The sequence below is a fragment of the Nothobranchius furzeri genome, chromosome 7 (genome assembly GCF_043380555.1).
Source record: "Nothobranchius furzeri strain GRZ-AD chromosome 7, NfurGRZ-RIMD1, whole genome shotgun sequence".
Taxonomy (NCBI): domain Eukaryota; kingdom Metazoa; phylum Chordata; class Actinopteri; order Cyprinodontiformes; family Nothobranchiidae; genus Nothobranchius; species Nothobranchius furzeri.
The window spans coordinates 36,799,868-36,823,888 of NC_091747.1; the positions used below are offsets into that span (position 1 = coordinate 36,799,868).

At 47.1% G+C, this 24,021-nt stretch overlaps 1 protein-coding gene across 2 annotated transcripts in view; it reads right to left on the reverse strand.

Moving 5' to 3' along the window:
* prkdc (protein kinase, DNA-activated, catalytic subunit) overlaps positions 1 to 24,021 on the reverse strand; it is a 38,782-nt gene that overhangs the window by 3,324 nt on the left and 11,437 nt on the right. The window contains exons 26-80 of one of the 2 annotated variants that reach the window (XM_054751360.2): positions 23,176 to 23,283; positions 22,875 to 23,101; positions 22,696 to 22,790; positions 22,486 to 22,588; positions 22,266 to 22,399; positions 21,921 to 22,151; positions 17,695 to 17,921; positions 17,422 to 17,630; positions 17,202 to 17,334; positions 16,956 to 17,114; positions 16,043 to 16,246; positions 15,777 to 15,965; positions 15,601 to 15,705; positions 15,348 to 15,515; positions 15,148 to 15,275; positions 14,868 to 15,075; positions 14,602 to 14,780; positions 14,353 to 14,521; positions 14,205 to 14,270; positions 14,071 to 14,134; positions 13,848 to 13,996; positions 13,592 to 13,732; positions 13,390 to 13,509; positions 13,178 to 13,321; positions 12,439 to 12,590; positions 11,722 to 11,853; positions 11,453 to 11,561; positions 11,213 to 11,337; positions 10,176 to 10,325; positions 9,910 to 10,083; positions 9,687 to 9,785; positions 9,344 to 9,554; positions 9,086 to 9,260; positions 8,808 to 9,011; positions 8,609 to 8,724; positions 8,384 to 8,515; positions 8,115 to 8,294; positions 7,793 to 8,001; positions 7,508 to 7,646; positions 7,174 to 7,362; positions 6,826 to 7,050; positions 6,638 to 6,746; positions 6,456 to 6,558; positions 6,227 to 6,380; positions 5,983 to 6,157; positions 5,711 to 5,904; positions 5,399 to 5,603; positions 4,855 to 5,015; positions 3,999 to 4,210; positions 3,823 to 3,910; positions 3,606 to 3,749; positions 3,204 to 3,411; positions 521 to 588; positions 223 to 443; positions 56 to 148 (exon numbers count right to left, since the gene is read on the reverse strand). In XM_054751360.2, coding sequence (XP_054607335.2) covers positions 56 to 148; positions 223 to 443; positions 521 to 588; positions 3,204 to 3,411; positions 3,606 to 3,749; positions 3,823 to 3,910; positions 3,999 to 4,210; positions 4,855 to 5,015; positions 5,399 to 5,603; positions 5,711 to 5,904; positions 5,983 to 6,157; positions 6,227 to 6,380; positions 6,456 to 6,558; positions 6,638 to 6,746; positions 6,826 to 7,050; positions 7,174 to 7,362; positions 7,508 to 7,646; positions 7,793 to 8,001; positions 8,115 to 8,294; positions 8,384 to 8,515; positions 8,609 to 8,724; positions 8,808 to 9,011; positions 9,086 to 9,260; positions 9,344 to 9,554; positions 9,687 to 9,785; positions 9,910 to 10,083; positions 10,176 to 10,325; positions 11,213 to 11,337; positions 11,453 to 11,561; positions 11,722 to 11,853; positions 12,439 to 12,590; positions 13,178 to 13,321; positions 13,390 to 13,509; positions 13,592 to 13,732; positions 13,848 to 13,996; positions 14,071 to 14,134; positions 14,205 to 14,270; positions 14,353 to 14,521; positions 14,602 to 14,780; positions 14,868 to 15,075; positions 15,148 to 15,275; positions 15,348 to 15,515; positions 15,601 to 15,705; positions 15,777 to 15,965; positions 16,043 to 16,246; positions 16,956 to 17,114; positions 17,202 to 17,334; positions 17,422 to 17,630; positions 17,695 to 17,921; positions 21,921 to 22,151; positions 22,266 to 22,399; positions 22,486 to 22,588; positions 22,696 to 22,790; positions 22,875 to 23,101; positions 23,176 to 23,283 — 8,516 coding nt within the window. The remainder of the gene's footprint in view (positions 1 to 55; positions 149 to 222; positions 444 to 520; positions 589 to 3,203; positions 3,412 to 3,605; positions 3,750 to 3,822; positions 3,911 to 3,998; positions 4,211 to 4,854; positions 5,016 to 5,398; positions 5,604 to 5,710; positions 5,905 to 5,982; positions 6,158 to 6,226; positions 6,381 to 6,455; positions 6,559 to 6,637; positions 6,747 to 6,825; positions 7,051 to 7,173; positions 7,363 to 7,507; positions 7,647 to 7,792; positions 8,002 to 8,114; positions 8,295 to 8,383; positions 8,516 to 8,608; positions 8,725 to 8,807; positions 9,012 to 9,085; positions 9,261 to 9,343; positions 9,555 to 9,686; positions 9,786 to 9,909; positions 10,084 to 10,175; positions 10,326 to 11,212; positions 11,338 to 11,452; positions 11,562 to 11,721; positions 11,854 to 12,438; positions 12,591 to 13,177; positions 13,322 to 13,389; positions 13,510 to 13,591; positions 13,733 to 13,847; positions 13,997 to 14,070; positions 14,135 to 14,204; positions 14,271 to 14,352; positions 14,522 to 14,601; positions 14,781 to 14,867; positions 15,076 to 15,147; positions 15,276 to 15,347; positions 15,516 to 15,600; positions 15,706 to 15,776; positions 15,966 to 16,042; positions 16,247 to 16,955; positions 17,115 to 17,201; positions 17,335 to 17,421; positions 17,631 to 17,694; positions 17,922 to 21,920; positions 22,152 to 22,265; positions 22,400 to 22,485; positions 22,589 to 22,695; positions 22,791 to 22,874; positions 23,102 to 23,175; positions 23,284 to 24,021) is intronic. The other variant, XM_054751361.2, reaches the window with a different exon arrangement.

Genomic DNA, 24,021 nt, shown 5'->3' on the forward strand with positions numbered 1-24,021 from the left:
ATATCGCAATATTTCAGTGCATTGATATTTTCTTAGATGCTAATCCTTATCATACCTCAATGAGTTTTGCTGCTCTTGCTCAGTCATTGTGTTGCAGAGGAACTCTTTCAAAGTGCACGTGTTCTCCATCCATTCAATCAGACCAATTCTAGAAAAAAAAACACATTTACAGATGTTTTATAATGTTTTACCTTACATTAACTGGTTAGCTGAGTCAAGTACCGGGTGTTTAAGGGAACGACTTGGTAGGTGCGGAGCTGCAGTCCTCGGTTTGTGCAGGACGTGTCATGACTCAACAGAATGTTCATGACAGCAAAAAGCTGCTCGATGCGTTGGTCCTGACGGAGATCCTCCCCGCCCTTCACCAGGAAGGGGTGGTCCCGCTCGTCGTCACCACGAATGATAAGACGTTTGGGCCGGCGGATGGAAGACATCACCTTCACCTGAAAAAAGAGAAACAACAGCACGCTCACGCCCAGCTTAACAGGATTATACATGACATGTCTGTCTAAAAGCCTACCCGCTCATCAAAGCCAGCTATCTTTGCATGATACTCCGGTAATGGTTTAGCTCTGCCGTCATACTGTCCTAAAACAAAAGTAAACAGCATGTTTTCACTGTTAAAACATCAAACATACACGAATGGCAGGTCATATTAAACCACGCAGCAACTGGACATAAAACAGTTAAAGAGTTCATTATTTTATGGGATAAGATTTGTGCCAAAAGGATCAACCTAAAAAAAAAACAGTCTTGCACAAAATATAACTGAATAAAGCAACCAGAGAGAACAGTTCAGGGGCAAAAGTGTGAATTTCAAAAGCAAAAACCTCCCTCTAAAAACAAAAATGTACTATATAATTGTTTGTATTCACACATGTGTAGCAGTTATCAACTGCTGAGGGACTAAAGATGTTGTGTCCTTGGGCAAGACACTTAACCCACGTTGCCTGCTGGTGGTGGTCGGAGGGACCGGTGGCGCTTGTACTCGGCAGCCTCGCCTCTGTCAGTGCGCCCCAGGGCAGCTGTGGCTACATCGTAGCTCATCACCATCAGTGTGTGAATGTGTGTGTGAATGGATGAATGATACACTGTAGTGTAAAGCGCTTTGGAGTCCTTACTCTAAGAGGCGTTATACAAGTGCGGGTCATTTATCAATAAAGATGGAAATTAGCCTTGGCTATAATCTTGCATGTTTACATATGTATAACTATATATATATCCATTAATATGTACTGTCCCTTTACAAATAAACTTCATCTAATCTAATCTAATTCACAAGTGCATATTTTCATTCAGTGTAGCCAACTGTTTTCGACTGAAAGTAGCTGAAGTTCCCCCCAAAAGTCGCCAGATGACGTCACGTGCTAATTTGCATACGACGCAATGACGCAATCTGGTTTGCGTGATGACGTCACCACATTTGCGTCATGACGTCACCGGTCTTGTAGAGTAAATCAAATAAAACCTGTGTGATTTTATTTAAAAAATTATTTAATTTATTTTTTATATTTTATTAAAATAAAAACTCCATAGAATACAAAACAGCAGCCTTTAAAACGTCAAGATGGCACAAAAAATGGAAGAATATTTCTATTTTGTCTGAAGAGAATGGAACTCGTAAACACAAAAATATTAAATTGATAGGAATGTATGTATGATTGAATTTAAATGAATTTTCTCTTGTAGTTTTCAAGTGCCTTGAGATGTATTCTTCTGTTGTGATTCAGTGCTATATATTGACCTGCCTTACAGTATTATTCTGTTTTTTATAAAAGTTTTAAATGTGCTACGTTATTGAACTCATCATAGAGTTCCAATGTTCCTTGAATGCACCACAAGTGGTGCGAGAAGCCATGTGTGAGTGCGACGCTGCCTGCCAGTGCCAGCCGAGCTCAGCTGCCGAAATGCAGCAGGATGGCGGAAGGAGTGGTCGCCCTTCATGTAGCTCCGGTGGCTATCTCAAATAATGGACTTGTGAAAACCCACAAAAGGTTCGATTGGTCAATGGGGGTAGCGTGATCATGCTGCACGCACATGCACAGATTATTTTCTTTCTGATCCTCTGGAAGGAAGGACGGTCCTGTCGCTTCAGATGCATCTCTGATCTGCAGGTAAAGTCTGCTACAAAGTTGTAGTCAAAGTGGCTGAGGGGGGTCAGAAATGTCGCCAGATTTGTCGCTAGGTGCTTTTTTGAAAAAAAAAAAGTTGTTAAGGGGGTCTGAAAAGTCGTTAGAAATGTAGTCCTGTTTGTCATTTCTTATGTATGATTCTTTTTTTTTTATGCGTTGTTTTTTATGTTGTATTGTGCTTTTACTTGACTGCTTATATTTTGAAATGTTTTTATATAACTATGTTCAGCACTTTGGGCAACATAGTTGCATTTAAATGTGCCATACAAATAAACGTGATTTGATTTGATCATACAGTGCCTGACGAGATTCTGACAGCTTCCACTGTTCTGGTGCTCAAAGATAAACAGTCACAGTCTCTTGCGAACGCAACATCCATAAACGCAACACCTCTAAAAACAGCTTCAATAACAGTAAAATGTTCAATAAAACAAACCGAGCCAAAACGTGACAGTAGAAAGGCCCTAATTTGTGACAAATAACGTATTAAAGCTTTGATATCTGAGCATGCTGCCATCAACAGAGGTATTCAGTGATGAACCTTAAAGGGCCACATATGACACTTCCACACAAGCATCAGCTCAATTTTTTTTTGAGACTTTCTAGGTTCTCACTTAATTTTGCATTATTCAGACTGAAGTCCCAGTGGAATTTTGTGTATGGTACACCACGTCAGCCATGAGATCAAAGGACAGATGATCCCGTTCCACTGAAACCTTTTCAAAAGCAAAGCCCAGAATGAAATCGAGGGACAGCAATACATGCCCTTCAGAATAAAAGTCTAAATGGTCGGAGTTGTGCAGAATTAGGTGAGAACCAAAAAGTATGTCAAAGGAATAAAATATTAAAAGTAAAAATAAACATCTTGTTTTGCAATGTAAATATTTACTTATTAATTTGTTCATTTTGTTTTTAGAAATAATTTTGGAATTCATACTTTTGCTTCTGAACTGTTCTTTTTGGTCGCTTTATTAGGGTAAAATTAGTGTGGGACTGTATTTTTTGGTTGATCCTTTTGGCACAAATCTTACCCCATAGTATTTTGTAACATCTGGGTTTCAGCTGACTGACCTGGGATCTCCAGCACATTACTGAACAGGTCAGGTTTAAATCCACTCAGCCAGGGCGAGTACTCTTTCAGGTTTCCCGGCTCCTCCATAAATCCACGCATGGATTTGGCCAGGTCGTCCACCTGCTGCAGAAAGCTTTTGTCTTTCCTCTTCTCAAACATTGTGCTTCCATCTGGTCCTAGGAGTTTCTCCACTGCTTTGGAGAATTTCTGTAAAGAATAAAGAATTTAAAAGGTCCAGTGTGAACTGATGCATCGTTTCTACAAATTATAATGCTGCTTTTAGACCAGGGACAAAGTGAGCTAGCGTCTGGAAAAATGTACAAAGACACTCTCAAAAATTTTTATTTTTCCATTTGTGAGGTAAATTATAAGAGTTTTTGTGAACTATGTAAAGAACAAACCTGAATAAATTTCTTGCGGAACACCCCACAGCCTTCAGCGCTGCGATTCCCGAGTAAAGAGCGCATCTCTTCATACATGCCACACATCTGCTTCCTGTCAAAGGTCGGCTTTTCCATTTCATTCTTCACGCCATCAATCCAGTCCTGTGAGAGATGAACTGTCAACATCAGGTCAAAAACACATTCATTCATTCATTCATCAAGCTGCGTTCAATACCCTAAAAATCATATCAGGGTTAGTGAGCTGCTGCAGGGCCTCCACAAACTTCTTCACAGCTCCTCCTTTGTCCAGCAGGCTCTTGAGTCTGTTCACAAACAACATTTAAAAACAAGAAAAGAAACTCTGAGGAACGGCACATTTTAACTTAAAAGTAAAAATCAAAGACAGCTCACCTGTTAACAAATTCCTGCTGCCCATGACCCGTGGCTGAGTCCTCAAAGCGGTAACTCTCCGTGCTGATCATGAGAGCGTAAACCAGCGCCTGAGGGTAGCTCTCAGCTATCTGACTGATGCAGCGCTGCACCGCCACAGCTTCTGGTTTGTCCAGCAGAGCCACCATCTGACTGATCCAGCCAATCAGAATCCAACAGGGAACCGAGACCATCTGATTATAAACACAGAGAGGAGTCACAGGTATGTTTTAGGGCACTGCAACAACTCCTAATGTGTGAATGCTACAGTTATTAGTGAGCACATGCAGATTCCCTTCAATATAATAAATGTTTATGAACCAGGGCTGCACGAAGTTAGGAAAATCTGCGATGCACGATATGACTTGCAACAAAAAAAATCAACAACAATGCAAAACACATGTTTTTTAAAATGACTACAAAATATCATCAAAAATGGGAAAAGCAAAAATTGTGATCAAAAGATACGAGGAAAGGGAAAAAGAAAATGAACATGAAAAGACCATCAGTGGATCCTGGGAAAAGCAGAAAGTGCAGAAGGAAGCTAACTCAGGTGTTTGCTAGCCAAACACATTAAGCTCTGCCCACCGAGGGGGCGGGCATCTAACCTATAAGAACCCACCCGATACGCTAAATGGGTGACGAACTCTATTTGATTTGTCAAAACCTTCATGCTTCCGTTTGACAAGACGCATCATGTGCAGAAAACATCCGAGCTGACCTTTCATGCGTATTGTGCATGCCGATACAGCGACGACAGTACATTTTCGACGTATTGTGCAGGGACCATGAACCAAAGAACTAATCACTAAAGCAGAGCAGGAGGAGGTAAACGAACCTCTTTGGTCATGAGGTTGAGGGTCTCGGATGGATAAAGCTCAATGATCTGGAGGAGACGCGGGAATTTAAGGCGAGCCTCCTCTGAGTTCATCTTCAGGGCCTTTAGCATGCTCTCCACCACATGAACAGGAAGCGCCAGAAGGTCTGGAAAACAGCTTTCTGTAATCAAACGCATACATGATTAAAGGTCTAGCATTGCTTCAGGGAATACATCATCTCATGTAGAGGAATGATGAATGGACGGATTTTTAGGTACACTAAAAATCCTGAAATCTGCACCGTTGAAAAGGTCCTCTGAATAGAGAAAAGGCATATTCTGTATTTTTAGACTGTAGGTCTGAGTACTCGTTTATTCAAACCGTTAAAACATGGTGATAAAGTCCGTCCACAACTAGAGCATCTTCCTCAGAATGAAAAACCTGCAACTTCATAATTAAGAATGAAAATTAATTGAATTAAAAACAAGCGAGTAAAAAAAAAAAAAACACAAAAAAAAAATACACATAAAATCAAAATCGGAGTCAGCATATTGGTTATAGAACCTGATCGGAAATCTTGCTGACCAGAGTCGTTCTGCTCCTCTGCTCGCAGCAGCTTGTCGCAGAAGTTTGCTAACGTCATGAACGTCTCTACGATGCTGCCCGTCTCCACAAAGTTCCGATCATAGGACTGAAGCTCCTCATCAGCCTTCCTGGATGCTTCCTGAAGAAACTTCAGCGCACGCAGCTGCAATCCGACTTCTACTTCCTGGAGGGAAAAGAAAATCAACAAAGGGAAGGTCACGTCCAACCCTCTGCCTAAAAGATGTTTAAACGATTTTCTAGTTTCTTTTTGCTGTTAAATATTTTGAGCACCTTTGGATTGTCACTGGACCAAACAGCTCCCGAGAGCCGGACAACTCTCTCCATTTTATCAGGATCAACAGTTCCCAGGACTGACGGACTTCTGCCCACGGCTGTAGCCAGGATGCTCAATGACGTTCCCTGGAGTACCTTCTGGTGTCTGAACACTTTAGCCGAGGCGCTCTGACACTCAGTCTGCAGCTCCTCTACAGAGAGAGAACGGGAGACATGAACCCTCTGGTGTAGAAACGCTCCAGCTGTCGGGGGATGAGGGGGTTTCTTACCCAGGAGCGGGACAGTCTTCAGCACGATGCCGATCTGCTCCACGGGACCCTGATTCTGGCTGCGTCTGTGGTTGTAGCGGCTAAAGCAGTGCACCCATCGCAGCAGCCAGCTTTTGTTGGTTTTGGCTTCTCGGTGGAGTTCCTTCAGCAGCTTGGTGGCGACTGAAAAGTTTTTCTAAAAACATTTGCGACTTTGTTTTATGACAGGATGTGACATCACACACACAACTTCCTGAGTCTTTACCTGCTGACACATGCTTTCGGCCATGTGCAGCTTCATGTTGAACTTGCAGTCATTCACTATTGTCTCGACGTCTCGGGATGCGCCGTCCACCTCCATGCTGTCACTGGGGGCGTGGCTTAGCAGCCTTTCCCTGATCTTGTCTAGAAAGAAACACCTGAAGCACAGAAACCCAAACTCAAACATAGGTGGGACTAAGCTGTTTTCCAGTGCTTGGGCTGGTTCTTCTTACCGAGATGTTATAATATCATCCCACACGTTCGCCGGATCCACTCGAGCATCAGGATAGCGATCGGTCCACGATCCGATCAGGTGCTTAAGGGACTTCACCGACACTAATAAATAAAATAGAATTAAAGTTGTATTTTTGCGTAAAAGAGCTCCAGAAAAGAAAATCCCTCATTACTATCCCACCATCTTCTTTAATGAACAGAAGGAAGTCCTGGATCTCAGTCAGAGCCTGCACCGACTGCAGAATCGTCAGCCGACTCCGAGTCAGGAGTGTATCCACACTAGAGTATCTCTGTAAGCAGACAGAGACGACGCTGATCATCCAAACGAGCAAGGATCATTCTCTGCGCGGTTCAGCTCAGATCTCACACCTCCATGAAGAGCTGCATGGCGTAGCTGGCGTAGTACTTGGCTCGGTCGTAGTCCTCCTGCAGGATGTAGAGCAGGCTGAGCTCTTGGCTGAACTGACTCTCCAGCAGCTTTTTACGCTCCTCCACTTTCATGGCTTTGTCAACAAAGCTGAGAAGAGTTTGGTCGCTCTCGCCCAGCTGCAGCTGCTTCAGCATGCTGCGGATCATGTGCTGGAGATACATCTCCTACAAAAACATCACAGAGACTCGTGTAGGATAAAAACGCAGCAAAACACAACGTTAAAGACAACCCCAGAAAGACCAGTCTGTCCCTCTGCGTTGAGATCTGGTAACTCCTTCCTGTTTTACCCGGTACAGAGGCTCTGACCACATCTTCTCCAGGTTCGGTGGAGTGTTTTCATCAATATAAACGGTGGAGCAGTACTGAAGAGACTTCCACTCAGCCAGCTGATTGTAGGCCTCCATCGCTGCTGTTTCCCAATAATCCTTCTCAGAGTCGGTGGGTTCTCCGTCAGGCCAGTTCTCAGTGTTGAGAGCCTGTTAGAATGAAGCCAAGTTTATTATGAGAACTAAATGACAGCTAAAACCTGCACTCATGCATCTGCACTACCTAAGAACAAAGCTGAATTTCTCCCTGATGCACTTCCCTACACCTGAGAGTGTCCACGGAGCGTTTCTGTACCTCGTTGTAAAGCTTCACGGCTTCAGCAAAGTCGGTGTTGGCTTCAGCTTGGAGAGCAGCACCGGTGACCGGCTTTGTTCCAACTTTACCGCCAAAGATACCACGCACCACGTCGTAGTCCTCCAGAGATCGGTACAGCCTGGCGACAGAAGACACAGCGAGATGTACAGACGCGGCCCGCAAGCCCCAGAGAGGGAGCCAGGAGGACCCGGCTAGCTGCACCAAGTGAAGACATCCGACTTCTATCCAACATAGCCATTCATCACAGTTTAAGCCTGGTCTTACTTCGCCAGGTGGATCCATTTATTGGTGTCTGGAGGAATTTCTCTGCGTCCTCGTGACCGTTTGGCGGGACGTTCATCTGGACCGGCAGCTTGCAGCAGATCCTCCTCCAGCAGCAGGATCCCTGATGGCTGCTGCAGAGTCACCAGACAGGTGGAGCTGATGTTTGCTGGATCCAGCTGCTGCAGCTCCCTGTGCCGGTAGCACATATCCTAAAGGAACAATCATCAGGAGATTCTCTCTGCAGCTTTCAGCCTTCGGGCATATCAATGGGACTGCTGCAGGACAATGTGTTGGACACGCTTTAGGCGGAGACATGGTTTACCTGCACACATGCGATAAAGGGAGGGAAGCAGAGCGTACTCTTGCTCAAGAACGAGTTCATGTTGCAGCGCAGCTCCTCTTTCACCCTCACACTCTCCTCTGGACTGTGGCTTCTCTCCATCTCTTGGAGGATGCCAGCAAAAATGGAGCTGAAGAGCAGCTTGGCTAAAATTGGGTCTCCCTGGGGAGGAATAAAAAGTATGGCGGTAGTTTATGTCTGTTTTCATGTTTCTGATGATGAAAATAACCTCCAGAAAGCAGGAGCCTTGCCTGAGCCAGAGCTTGAAGTGGAGCGATGAGGCTGCTGTGTGGGATCTGGATATCTGGAAAGTCACCCACTCTGTAGCTACGATACAGAGTCACCTGAGCCTCTTTCCGCAGCCTCTGGTCAGCTTTTTCTTCCTTTGGGACAGTCAAAAGCACAGCTGATCAACTAGACTCAGGATAATTGTTTTTTCAGACTGCAGGTAGCTTAAAATGTTGCCTGCTGCGAACCTTTCGCTGTCTCTGCTGTTGGATCTCTTTCTGTGCAAACCTCAGGCTGACTTTTTCTTGGTCTTTGAGGAATCTGCGCCTCAGTCTCAGGATGTTACTACGCCTCTCATTTTCGGCTGATGACAGAATAAGAAGATTTTGTATCTGTGTGGGCTGTTTTGGACTTCTAAGTCGCACTGATCTTTTCTTTCCCGCTGACCTTTTGTGCGACTGTCCACTTCGTCCGTTGACGCAGTCAGACGCCTCAAACCGAATCCTTCTCCGACCGGTTTTCTCGCAGCTGCATGCCGCTCTGTTTTCTTATCAAAGACCAGCAGTGATGACAGAGACTCTGAGCTGAGAGAGTAATCCGCCAGTGTATCCACGCTGCTGCCCGTCAGCCAGTTGTACGCCGAACGCCGACCTGGACGGTAAATCAGAAGGAAATCACACTGCTGCTTTCATAGTGAGTGGTTGCTGACCGGGCTGCAGCGGTACCTGGGGTTTGGGTTTGGCTGAACTCTAACGACGTCTGAGTGGCTCTGAGCTTCCCCTTCATGGCTCCGGACTGAGACGCCGTCAGACTATCTGGGCCCTGAGAGCTTTGGGTTTCAACAAACATAGGTGTCATTACTGTGCTCCTGAAGCGCCAGTTTGAATCAATCACATAGTCCTGTGAAAAAAAAAAAAAAAAAAATTATTAATGCATCATTGTTGTTGGGAAAGCTCAAATGAAAGTCTGAAATGAGCGCCGACCTGGAAGGTGCACTCAGACAGAGGATACTCAAACATGTTTCTGTTGAAGTCGGGACTCCGGCTGGTCATCTCCAGCAGGAGATTGGAGGCCACGCTCAGAAAGCACCTCTCTATCTGACAGCAGTACAGAGACTTGAGCACCCTTATCATTCGGTCAAGAGTCGCCGAGGGGAGGCGCTTCTCCTGGTTCCAGAAGTTCTGAACATACAGCCTGAAAACGTGTCATAAAAGTAGGTTTTAGTGAAAGAAATATGAACAGGGAGCATTTTTATCCAGTAATTAAATAAAAAATACATAAACACTTAAAACTTTTCATAAAAAGTAAACGGAGACAGGAACATACTGAAGGCCTTGGTTTTCCTCTGACAATCCCTGAAGCAAAACTTCCCTGGTTGTGTTTAAAATCTCAAGGGAGGTGTTGTCTTTCATGCTCTCTTCGTCACTGGTGAAAGGAAATATCCGTGACCACAGCAAAGAGGAAACACGAGAGCAAATTAGAAACATAACGACAAAAAGTCCTCGGCTGGGATTTGTTCGGGAAGTAAAGGAAAGCCAGGAGTTCTGACCCGTAGTTGTCTTGGATCCACATGAGGATCTCGTACATCCGCTCTCTGCAGACAGGTGAAGGGTGAGAAATAAAAGCTGTCACGGCTCCCAGGAACTCCTGCAGCTCAACTGGTGTCAGAAGAGCCACGGTCTTGTGGATGATGTCCAGACACACTCTCTGTCTCGCTTCATCCCTGGAAAAAAAAAGCGGGAAGAAAAACGCTCCGAACGTCGAATCTACGAGGAAACGTTTCTCCGCCACAATCACCGGCGTGCTCAGACTCACCTGTGGCTCATCATCTGGACGAAGCCTGTGGTTTTCAGCTGCAGGAAGATTTCTGGGATGACATCTGCTCTGCTCAGCACACACTCCAAACACAGAGTCTTTAACGTGCCGTGCAGCTTCGGCAGCAGAAAGAACACATGGCTGATGAACCTGAACAATAGTAAAGGTCAGAGGTCATCGACAAGAATCCCTAAAGTCTAAATTGGATCACATTGACCATATCGTCGGTATGATGGGCCGAGGAATCTTTATGTCCAGAAAGTGCTCTACATATTGTTCTAGCACTGTATTGAAAAATGTTGTTCAAAGCGGTGTTTTATCTCATTTACGGTACCGTGCAGTAGTTTGGTCCAGCCCGGCCCAGAAACATCTAAGAAAATTGCAAATAGCTCAGAACAGAGCAGCCAGAGTAGTTTTGAACTGTCCCCTTCGAACAAATGTTCACGAGATGCATTTTGAGTTGTCTTGGTTAACTGTGGAGCCAAAAGTCAAACATAGTCTTCTGATGTTTATGCAAAATGTTACGACTAATAGTCTTCATCATCATGTGACAGACAAAATATTACTTAGTGAACATTGCCATCGTAACACGCTTGGTAAGCAATAACACGGTGATCATGCCAAGACCTGGAAGTCATCATATGAAGAAAGCCGTTCTATATGGAGGGACTGTTGAGTGGAATACACTAGCAGGTTGTGTTAGGGAAATCCAAAATCAGAGCTCTTTTAAGAAGAACATCAAAACAAGGCTATGGTATTTGTCTTGTTCTTGCAGTTGTGACAGAATGAGGAGAAAGGTATTTTCAGATAGCTCTGCAGGTTATGGGGGATCTTGTAGTTGGTGCTGGTCGGCCACTACAGCTTTTAAAACTCTAATGTAATAATTTATACTGTTTTAATCATTTGTATTGTTAAATGTATTTTGTTTTTTGAACATGGACCCCAGGGAGATTAGCGACCGCTGCTGTGGAAGCTAATGGGATCCACATAGCACAATAAACAATAAATAGGATTTATTAGATGAATCACAAACTCACGGATCCATAAACGCAGGAAAATGTTTGGACACTTTGTTCAAGCAGGTGATGAACTTGTCGTCCAAATCTTTCTTCTTCAGATTTAAAATCTTGGTCACAGCAAGACTGAGAAGCTCTTCGTGTTGCTGAGGCATGAGGGTGAGGAAAACATAAAATACACACAAAACACAATTATTTGGTATTTTTCACGCAAAGAAAGGATTTGATTGAGATTTAAAGGAATCAGGGAAACGTTCATACGCTCATTTCAGTCGTATTTTTCAAGATGAGGCCGATGATTTCCGCCGCAGCAGAGTAAACCTCTTTGTACCTGACGAAGGAGACGTTGTTGGTGAGCGACTGCATGTACCTGAAAACACAAACCACACAGAAATCGTTTCAGATCGTTTTCTGAACGATAAATAAAAACAGATTCCTGCTTTACTGAAGCTTCCTTCGTGCGAGTTCAGAAACGTAGATGAGAGAAAATGAAATGAACGAGAGACAAGCTAGACGGGACGCCGTGGTACCTATCATAGCTGATTTCACACGACGCGTCGTAGGCAGGAAGGCTGTTGGCTAGGATGATTCCCAGCAGCTGGAGTCCTACGGAGTTATCTCTGCTGTTTGGGTCGGTGCCACTAAATCGTTCGTATATCAGACTGGGAAGGGAAGGAAAACCGAGATTAAATAAAGAATTACAAATAAATAAATAAATAAATTCCTGATCTGTTATCTTTATAGCAATGATGTGTTTTATCTTTTTATAACACAGATAGATTCTTATTTGTTACTAAAACAGTTTCTGAATGTAAACTTTCTCCCAAAAACGAAGCCTTGCTTTTGCAGAAGCTGCTAACAGAACGTCTGGATGATCCTCTCTCATTCATTCATTCATTCATTCATTTATAGAGCACCTTCCACAACCCTGATCAGAAGCCCCAGGTGCTGAACACAACAATAAACAGGCAATCGCATCAATAAAAACAAATAAATAAATAAAAACAATAAAAAAACAGCATAAAAAACAGATGAGAACGATTGTTAAACAATTAAAATCAAGACTAAATTGCAGAGCCCCAGTGGTGAAAATCACGTAATAATGGGCCTCAAGACGTGACTTAGAAATCTGGAAGGAAGGCACCAGCCTAACAGCCAAAGGTAGGCCGTTCCACAAAGTTGGAACAAGGACGCTCAGGCTGACCTGAGCTGGCGCCAAACAAACAGTAGCGGCTCCATTTCTTTACCCGTAAGGAACATGCAGACAGTCTTTCCAGCACTCCACCAAAGTACGAATGACCTCCAGGTTGTGGCGGAAAACGGCCCTTTTAGGGTGAAAGCTGTTCTTCATCAGGAACTCCAACAGGCGGTTGGCGAGAACTTCATCTCTCGGGTTTCCCTGAAGAGGAAAACGTGAACATAAAACTATAAAGAGCGTTTTTTTTTATCTCAACACACAAGATTACAATAAACAAAGAAAGAACTAGAAGTTGACCAATAATGGCTTTTCTATTGCTGATACCGATGCTGATATTTAGAGGTAATGGGCAGCCGATGGCTGATATGTGCTGCAGATTTCTGGACGTTTTCCACCTTATTTGCAAGCTAAAATGTCACTAATAGCATCAGTTGATGCACAAACACTGCTGTGCGCTGCTCATTGTTCAAATCACAAATCTAATTAAAGTAAATCAAACAAACCAATAAACTAACCAAATATTATTCATTCAAAACTGTTAAAAAACATTTGAGTTGAAAACATTTTGCAGCACTTCTTTTATTTTTCAGGTGTTATTTAGGAATGTTCACATTTAGATTACATTCTGCAGCAGCACTGGGCTGCCCTGGAAGTGCCCGACTTTAAATCGGCTTTATTAAGGAGGTACGCATTGCAGATATTTACAAAACGGTAAATATCGGTCTACTCTTGGACAGAACAATGTCGATAAGAAACTGTTACTGATCTGGTGCAACGGCAGAACCAACCTTTGGCGTGGCCAGACTCGTCCAAGACAGAACCGTGACCACGACATCCACCACCATGAAATGGATGCCCGCTCCTCCGTTGTTCCCAGAGACAACAAGCTGCAGCAGCGGGCCGAGCCAGTGCTTCGCGTACGGCCGGAAAACCTGGAGAGTAAAACCATTAAACACTGGAACAGAAAACGAACTCAAAATCGTGCAAATCTGACACCCACCTCCTCCGTGTTGATGACCAGCTTTGAGATGAAGAGTCTGATGTTCAGAGGTGTTGATGGATTCACCAGCTTTCCATGCAGGAACTTCATCCATGGCGGAAGGTCAGAGGGAACACTTCCCTGTTTAACAAAGAGGAGAACGTTTGAAAATACTAATGAGATTGACGGGCTCGAGCCAAAAACGGAATAAAATCCAAGCGACCTGCTCGACTTTTGGAGTGATGCCGTTCCTCTGCATGTGTTCAATCAGAGCAGTCATGGATGCCATGCACTCGTGTTGGTTTAGCTCATCCATTTCTAGATCCACCAGTGCATGCTGGGAGGGATTTCTCTCCTCGGTCTCCTACAGATAAACACAAATCTGATCAGGGCTGACTGAACAAACAAGATGCAGGAGCACCGAGAGGTGATGACATCAGATTTATCTGAACATAAAAGGAGGAGAGAAAAAAACAAACATTTTTAGCTACAGCTGGCTCTGGTCTCTCTGGGTTTTGGGAGCTGAAGGAAAAGCTTTGGACTCCTGTGGAGAAGTCGAACTGACTCATCTCCTCACTCAAGCTGCTGTCGGCCATGTAGGATTGGGAGGACAGGTAGACAGGTGTTGCTATGGAAACACAACAATATCTGCATTACGATCGACACAAAACAGCAGAATATTCGTCCGTGGCTGGGTCGTACCTCCGCTCTCCTCACTAATTTCTTTTCGAATCATAAAATATTTCTTCTTTCTCTCAAGAGGCACCTAAAAAAATACAACAAACATACCATAATAAGCACACAACACTACCTGTTAGAAGGGAAAATGGGCTCACCTCGATCTCAATGGGGAAACTGTAGGTCCTCTGAACATCAATGATGTTTTCAAGAATAAACTGATTCTGGATGAAGATAAAAATGTGCTTAATTCTTTGACTGAACAGCATGAAGTTCTAATTTAAATATAGCTCAAAGATGCAGAACCTTCTCTGGTTTCTCGCTGAAGAGGAAGCCGTGGTAGAATTTGGGCTCGCTGAAGCTGCAGCTGATGACGGCGATGGCGCAGGTATATGCAGCGCAGTGGTAACGCCTCCGGAGCTCCAGCAGCTGCGTCTCACCAGCCATGTTCTCAGTGAAGGCTTCAAAACACAACCTATGAGAAACAAGAGCTTAGCCTGGATTTATACGAGAAGACTGACAAAACTAAACGACAAACTCTTCACGGAGCATTACTTGATTAAGGTCTTGGACATCTCGTTTCCCTCTGGTTTGTCCGAGCTACAGAAGGCCTGATTGATGCGGGACTCCTTGGAGTAAAGCTCCTCTTTAGGAAGCCGTGAATAAAGCAGCTCCATCAGCTTATAGCAGCCGCTCTTTTTCAGCAGCTGAACCTCAAAAGCTGATTCGCTGGACTGAAATGAGGGCGTCACCAAAAAGAAACTTTTATTGTAATAAAACGTTTTGAATGGATGCAGCGAGTATAAAATACACCACCAAACCTTAGTGAATCGGCTGAGCAGCAGAGCGATTATGTCACTGACGTTTGCCACAAAGAAGTCACTCAGGGCCTTGGTGCTGCAGTGGAAGGCCAGAGGCAGCAGCACTCTGTCCATCATGGCCTGCAGCATGGAGCTCGCCGGCACATCGCCCTGCTGGATCACCTGGTACGCCCCACTCAGCAGCTGCAGCTGCTGCTCACTGTTCCCCCTGAGAAAACACACAGGAAGCACAATAAATGCTGCTGCATCAGTTCATGTTACAGATAAACGTCTCACTCACCGCCTTGCGACTTTCTGGAAACAGGTTTGGAACTGGTCCTCCATGATGTGCTTCCTGTCTCGACACAGAACACCTGACAGTAGTCTCAGCAGCAGAGGACTCTGGGAAAGCTCCAGAGCATCCAGGAACTAAAGGATGGAGATGCAAAGCTAGTAGAGTAGGACTACCTCTCATCCGGAAACAAAACCCGCAGCGTTTACCTTCCGGACACAGTCCATGTAGTTGTTGCGGTGAAGGGAGCCTATGGCGAACTCGTCGGACTGCATGGGAAAATGGGACGCTACCAGAGCATCTAGAGCCGTCTGCAGCTCAGCCAACGGCTCCTTCTGGAGGGTTGTGAAGAAAGGAAGCACCAGCAAGGCCTGGCTCTGAAGGAGGGAGTAAGAAAACAAAATGGAAAGCTCAGTTTCATGTGTTTTAACACGCGATTTCCCTCAAACAGATCCGAATTACCTTGAGGTTCAGAGGCAGGCTCACATCAAGCAGCAGAGCGGTGAAAGTGGAAAACACCGGTCTAAACGCTTCATGGGTTTGATCAGAGCAGACGGACGAGTCGATCTAGGTGAAGACAGAAGACTGATCAGACGACTTTCATCACTCAGGAGCAACTTTAACTTCATCATCTCCACCTGTAAGAGCTTGGACAGCAGAAGAAGAGTGGCGGTTTTACTCTCTGGGCTGGAGGACGGTCCCTCCCACCACGGCTGCAGACTGGTCCAACGTCTCAGAACCTCGTCCACCAGCGCCTTCCCCTGAGTCTTCCTCACGGAGCGCTCTCTAAAGCTGTGGTCCAGCATGCCGTTCAGCAACACGCTCACCTGAACAACACAGGTCACATGACTGCTTTCCTTTGCAGGAGCTGTGGAGCAGTATACTGGGTAGGATATCAAAATACCATGCTGGGATTCTGAGTGGAGGCTTTCATCAGGCTTGGCACGGTGGTGTTCAGACTCTTCAGCAGCTCTGTGTTGATGGTCACCTGGAAGAGGCTGTAGAAGTACTCCCCATGTGAGAAGGTGAGGAAGTTGTGACTGTGACCTCCAGATATTGGTACGGAGAGCGTGATGGTGTTCAACAGCAACTCCACCAGCTGCTCACTCTGGAGAGAAATAACCACAAACCTCTAGATGTGAAGCTGCTGAAATGATCTATAATCAGGAAGTCACGTTTTCTGATTATAAAACCACAACAAAGGGGCTTCCCCACATTTTTGATCGTTTATTTCCAGGAGAAACTACGTCTCACACTCTACTAGGAGACAGAATGAATCACGCCTTTCTATCTTTTAGTGAGCAGCAGTTAAGCAGATTGCTCCTTTCAGAAACAGTAAACATTTAGTACTGAATGTAGGGATGCAACAATACCACTTTTGTCCAAACCGATACGATACCGATACTTGGATCTGAGTACTCGCCGATACCGATTACCAATACCGATACTTCTACCACAAAAAAAATTGCAATGATTTGGAATACAGATTTTATTTTCTTCTCTGCTTACAACAGGAAAAGAGTGTGAGGTAGATACAAAGTTAAATATATGAATGGAAATCGTCACAAAACTAAAATATTAGGTGAACAGAAATGACAAGTTACAGTGGAGCCATTTTCAAGCAACTGCATTGGTATCGGTTAACTTTTACCGATACGATACCAGTATCGTATCGGCGCATCCCTAACTGAATGCATGTTACAAATGCAGTGCTGTGAGAATCAGAGGCATTGTTTACATAAACAGCTGTTTGCAGATCCCTGACCCAAACTGCATCGGGGCTTAGACAGTTAAACACACAAAAAGACTCCACCGACCTGTTGGCTGAGGGAAAAGGCAAGCTGAAGCAGGCCATCTGCTACTCTCCTGGTGTTTGCGTCCAAAGACGGAAGTGCCTTCCTCTCCCCTCCTGGAGCGATGCCTTTATACACCGTCATTAGAAGTTTGGACCCGAGGGATCGGCCGTAGGCTGAATCCTTCAAGACAAACACGCATCATGTTCCTGGGGGACGTGCTAAAAACAGACCAGATCATTTCAAACCTGAACGGGTTGGTGTCGATACCTGACTGTACAGAATGGAGCTGAGGAAGCCAGCTCTGTGAATCTGCTTACAGGAGGAAAGGACCATCTCCATCTGGTCATGGCGGCTGAGGGTGTTTGAGTGGTACAGGTCAACAGCACAAAAGTCTTCTACACTATGGCCATAGGGGAAAAATTAATCATTTAATGCATATTTCTTGTATTTTCTCTCTGAAGAACTTCAGTGTGAGAAGTCAACTAACTTTTTACTTGAGATTTTTGTCCGTAAGCTGGTTTCAATGTGGCTGCGATAAGGTGAGACCAGCAGAGCTTTAAGCAGAGGAACACACACTTCTGGTAGGTTCTTCATCACCGCCACATCAGCCACGTTAAACCCAACAGCAGACGGCTCACACACCACCACCGCCGTCAGCTCAAACAGCACAGAACTGAACAAATCTTGTTCCAGGAGCTGCGAATCATTTTACAAACATATGAGAGAAGATTTTGTATGGGTGAGAGTAAGTGAGCATTACCTTCCAGCAGCTTTGATCTCCTTTGACGAGAATCATGGAGGAAAACTCCAGCAGACGGACGATGATGGTGCACTTGCTGTAGTTGTACTGGTCCACCTCTCCTGGGCTGAAGTGAGACGTTCTCTCACCCAGAGGGAAGCAGCTCTCCGCCGCTGTCAGGTCGTGAGTCGCCAGCTCCGTCAGGAAGAAACGGGTAGCTTTCAAGAAGCTCGACTTATCTTTCGAACCTCAGATTTTAACAAAAGGAGATTAATTACAGAAAACTTTAGGTTACTGTCGTAACCCCGGTTCTCTGAGTAACATGAGTGAGATGTCTCACTATGGGATACGCCCCTCTGCGGATTCCTCAGAAGCACTTATCTCAATACGCCAATCCTGATTGGCCAGTGACCGTGACGTACGCGTCACCTGCTACTATAAGTAGCAAGCGTTCCCACGCACGCACTATTCAAGATAAACACCTCTTCTCGCTTCGTCCAGCAAGAAGGGTTGTCTGGTGAGACATCTCACTCATGTTACTCAGAGAACCGGGGTTACGACAGTAACCTAAAGTTCTCTTTCCTAACATTCGTTTCGATGTCTCACTATGGGATATGGAGACTCCCGTATTGCCAGACAGCTTATCCAGCGATCACCAACCTACAGGGATACGTCTTGGCCCGCCAAAGACCCCACACTCAGAATTGTGTGAGTCATTGCAGGGACCGAAACATCAAGCTTATAGAAGCGTGCAAATGCAAGTGGAGAAGCCTAACTTGCTGCAGCACAAATCTCCTGGATTGACAGCCCCCGAAAAAGGGCCCAAGAAGCAGACAGGCCCCTAGTAGAATGGGCCCTGAGCCCTACAGGTGCCTGAATGCCCTGACAGGAGTAAGCCATAGAAATAGCCTCCACAATCCAGTGGGAAAGCCGCTGCTTTGTGACGGGTTTCCCCTTACGAGGCCCACCCCATGACACAAAATGCTGGTCCCCCCTGCGAAGGTTCTCCGTCCGATTCACATACTCCTTGAGCGCGCGAATCGGACACAGCTTGTGCCACCGCTCCTCCTCAGGAGAGGAGAAGGGTGGCGGGTAGAAAGCTGTGAGGATAATAGGAGAAAAGGAGCCCACCACCTTAGGCACAAAGGCAGGGTTGGGCTTTAGGGACACCTTCATGTCACCGGGTGCAAACTGGGTGCAGGATGGGTGCACAGAGAGAGCCTGTAAGTCACTAACTCGCTTTGCAGATACCAAAGCCAGGAGTAGCACCACCTTAAGAGACAGGATCTTAAGGTCCAGGCCGTCCATAGGTTCAAATGGAGGCCCGGAGAGGGCCGACAGCACCAAGGACAGATCCCATGAGGGCACCAGGGGTCGAGACACAGGGAGAAGCCTGCGCACGCCCCTCATGAAGCTACACACCAGGGGGTGTCGACCTGCCAGTTTCTTCCCAAAACCCAAGTGTCGGGCGGAAATGGCTGCTAGGTACACTTTAATGGTGGAGAAAGCCTTCTTCCCATCCAACAAGTCTTGCAGGAAAGACAGAATGACGTTCACCGGGCATTGGAAGGGTGAGACCTCCCTGCCCTGACACCAGGCTTCAAACACCCTCCATTTACAGTCATATAGGGACCTAGTGGAGGGGGCCCAAGCATTCTGAATGGTTCGAATGACTGCCTGGGGCAGCTCTATTGACACTAGCCCGCACCCCTCAGGGGCCAGGCCCACAGGGCCAGCCGTTCTGGATGAGGGTTTCAGATCGAGCCTCCCGCTTGGGACACCAGGTCCCTGTGAAGCGGCAGTTTCCAAGGTTGGCCCTCCAGGAGCTGGAAAATGTCCGCCACCCAATGCATGGCTGGCCAGTATGGGACCACCAGAATGCGAGTGTGGCGCTGGGTTCGTACCCTCAGCAAGGTGGGTGGTATCAGGGCCACTGGGGGAAAAGCGTAAAGCAGTCCCCGTGGCCAGTCGTGCGCCAGCGCGTCCACGCCGAGTGGAGCGTCTCGGTCGCGCAGAGGACACTGAGCATTCTCCTTGGAGGCAAAAAGATCCACTACGGCTGTGCCGAATCGGATCCAAATCTGTTCCAAAACTGCTGGATGCAGGCTCCAATCCCCGTACAGGAGTGTTCCTCTGGACAACAGATCCGCCCCCCGATTCAGAACACCCGGGATATGGGTGGCTCTGATTGAGAGGAGATGCCCCACCCTGGACCGCTCGGGAACTCTGCCGGAGGGGGCGAGAAGGCACCATGGCAACATCGAACAGGAGGAGCTGGCGAACGGGGAACTGCCAGCTGCAGCGTCGGGAGGGAAAGAACTCCGTCAGGCTGCCCTCTTCTTCTTCCTCACCTGCTGACCGCCGTGTCTGGTGGGTTGTCCCGACGGCGGAGCGGCTTGGTTGCCGGACCTCTGAGGCCAAACTGGTCGAGACGCTGAGCCCGAAGGAGCTGGTTGGACAGCTTGAGGCTTCGGGCGCTTTGGGATCCGGAACTGAGGCTGGGCTCTGGCAGCTGCCTGAGGAAGGTTCGGCCGAGCCGGCAGCGCCGGTGAGGGTTTACGGGGAAGGCAGAGATGAAGGGCTTCATCCTCTTTCTTTTTGGCCTCACACCTTTGCTGCATTGATGCCAGGGCAGAGCCGAAAATGCCTTCAGGCACGATTGGCATGTCCAAAATGTCCTCCTTCTTTCTATCAGAGAGGTTGGTGAGGTTCAGCCATCGTGCACGTTCTTGAAGCACCATCATGCCCATAGCTTTTCCCGTGGCCTGGACCGCGCAGCGCTGCACACGCAGGCAGATGTCGGTCAGTACGGTGATTTCCTCCCACACCTCCGGGTCCGGCTTCGTATTCATGCCCTCACAGAGCTCTGCTTGGTACGCTGAGAGCATGGAGGAGACATTCAAAGCTCGGACAGAGATGGCGGCAGCCTTGTACGCCCTCCCGTTCAGCGCCGACTGGAAGCGGTCCACCTTTGCAGGGAGAGCGGGAGGCCTGGAGGAAGTTGCCGAGAGTCGTGGGTGCAGGTGGGCTGCAACCAGCGGTTCCATTGGCGGCATGCGAAGCATGCCAGCCTTCTCCATCCCCTCGAAGTCCAGCGAGGAGGCTCCTTGGACAGGAGACCTGGAGCTGAAAGGGTGTTTGTCCCAGGAGGACCTCACTTCTTGGAGAAGCTCCGGGAAGGAGGGGCTTTGCCGCCCTTGTGGCCTGAGGCAGCTTCTTTCCCTCGTAGCGGGATCTGACAGCCTCAGTGACCACGGTGGGCCAAGGGATGTTGAGCCTGGTCGCAGCGCGTCGGCAGACTGACTGCATGTCCAGGTGGGCGGCCGGAGAAGCCGCTCCATCCCTGGGAGAGGACGGAAAGCTAGGCATGGAGGTCTGAGCGATGGGGAGAAAAACGTCGTCATCCTCGTCCTCCTCTGAAATGAGGAGTTCCGAGGTGTCCTCGTCGTCTCCGTAGTCCACCTCCAACACGTCCTCGACGGGGTGGCTCGGACCGGCCAGTTCGAGCTGTGAGCCCCAGCTGAGTTCGGCACACGGTTCCGGCTCCGGGAGGGCATGTGCGCTGGCGTCCCCAGGCGGTGGCCCAGGGGCCGGCAGGCAAGGGTCCTTCCCCGACAGGCTAGCTTGGCGCGCTAGCCGCCGGCGAAGGCTCTTCAGGGTGAAGCAGGCACAGCTCTTACATGACCCGGGGACTTCCAATGCCAGCTGGGCGTGTTCCAGCCCGAGGCAGCTCGAGCAGACCTTGTGCGGGTCTTTGCTCGAGATTTTGTTCCCACAGGTACAGAGGCGAGCTCCTGCGCCATCGACTCCTCTGGTGGGAGGAGCGGCTTCCATGTGGGCTAACTGGTGTGTTAGCAGAGAACGAACAGGTGCACTGGAGTGTGAAGCTGCTCGTTATGCCCCGAGCCTATGGTGAAGGCCAGGACAGAAGGACAGTAAGTTAACGTTCGGCGACGGAGAGAATATTAGCTGGCTCCGTCTGTGAACAGTTGAGCTAACTTACCTTAGAGATAAGCGACCACCGAAGCGAGAAGAGGTGATTGAATAGTGCGTGCGTTGGGACGCTTGCTACTTATAGTAGCAGGGGGACGCGTACGTCACGGTCACTGGCCAATCAGGATTGGCGTATTGAGATAAGTGCTTCTGAGGAATCCGCGGAGGGGCGTATCCCATAGTGAGACATCGAAACGAATGTTAGGAAAGAGAACCTAAATTTGCTATCATTCACAGCTGTGCAAAACACTTACTGAGAATGTGATGGGGTTTGATGATGTGCAGGTTGATGAAGGTGTTGTAGCAATCCAGCACAGCCAGCAGCAGGTCCATCCACTGCAGGGTGACTCGAACACTGAAAGGGCCCATCAGGTCCCTGAGGGTGGGTTGGGACAGAAGACCGCCTCCCTCAAACCGTGAAATCAGGAAATCCATGCCGTGATCCTTCAGCATGCCGTCCAACCACTGAGGTGGAGACTTCTTTCCTGAATCACATCCAGAAATTTTATCAGAAGACAAGTAACAGAAAACTTGAAGTTTTTGTGTAAATTTGACATAAAAAACAGTACATTCATCTTTTACAAGTGTCTGGTTCTGACCTGGCAGTAAGGGAATGAACTCATAGAAGAGCTCCATGCATTTGTGGCGACAGTCAGTCTGAGGTCGCCCACATTGCTCCAGCAGCCACACCACCACATCGGACAGGATCAGCTTCTCGTCAGGAGGAAAACCCCTAAAACATGGGACACACAGCGAAGGTGAAGTCCAGCAGCCAGTCGGGTACCGGTACCAGAACCCCACAGCTCACAGAGAACGGACCTTGGGACGCGTCTCTTAGCATTGTGCTGATTGAGGCTGGGAGCTTTGTGTTGTATGATTCTCTTCAGGTGCTCAATGGCACTGCCACACTGCTGCAACGTGCCTGCATCACAGAGGATAACAAGAAAACCACCGCACTGCTGTGTTCATAAAACCCTTTTGCTAAAAGTTTGAAATGGTTATGTAGAGCAGGTGTGGATGATGGGTTACCCATGGATCGCTCGTCAGAGTGAGCTAGAGCCAGACTTTCCACAAATATGACGAGAACCTCAAAGATGAACTGTTCCACCAAAGCGTTCTCCTCTCTGAAAGGTTACAGACGAGTTCTGAATGACTACAAAAGAAATGAGGCAAACGGAGAAACAACAGGCGGCAGGAACGAAGCCCACCTGAACTGTCTGTAGATGCTGTTGAAAGCTAAAGCGGCTCCGAGTCGTTTGAACCCATTGGGGTGCAGGGCCAGGCTGTAAATGCGCTTAAACAAGGACTTCATGTTGGTCGGGCTCCTCTCCTGCTGCTTTGGGGTGGTCTGCTTGATCGACCACTTGACAAACTCTTCGATGCAACGTCCACAGAAGTCTCTGAGAGTGCTGTCCAGCGGGTCGACCACACCGTCCTGAACACAGCGACACAATATAAAAACGCTAAAATCTCAGGAGTGTTTTCCACTAAACTGATCTGAGCTCCTACCAGGATAGCCTCCAGAACAGCTACTGTATCCTGGCTCTCAAACTTCCTGTTGTTGGTGAACCAGTGAATCAGCTGCATCACCAGCGGTTCAAAGAGCTGCCTGGTGACCTGGTAACAACAAAATCATAACGCAGATAAATAAGGACCTGGAAACATTCCAGCACGGGATATCAAGAATCCAAACGTAGATGCTATGAGATCCGGATTAGGGCTTGGGTTAGGGTTAACTCAATAAGAATATGTATCTATTGATAGAGGTGTGGTGCGATAGAAAGCAAAATGGGTCGATAAAATAAAGTGTTTCATTATAGCCAATCAGATTGCTTAATACTAGATCAACAACACAGATCCAGGCACGCTCCGTCACCAAGCCCTCCCCTCTCAAACCTAAACAGACAGAACGTGTCTTAAACAAGACGTAACGGCAAGAAGAGGCCGTTACAGGGCCGTAGCTGATTGGCCGTCAGTCTGTGCTGCTAATGCTCAACTAGCGATGTATAGGTGATGAACGAAACGGCTCTTTATAGTATAACAATCACCCCCCTAACTTTAGTCCAGGAGAGGGATTGCTAATTCACACAAAGGACTCTGAAAGAACATCCTTTGACCCAACATATTTAAATGTAGGATCACCCTCTCTTGGCCCTAAAGGGCTTCCATACAACCTCCCCTGCCAAATAAGACACGGAACACCAGCAACTTGAGATCTCCCACGTATGTTTATAATGTTATTCAACTTGAATCACGTGACGTTCATACATGCTTTGGTGTAAATCCCCCTGGAAATTAAACCCCTAAATGTCCATCTGCAGCTCCGCCATGAAGCGCTTAGGAAGTCTCTGATTG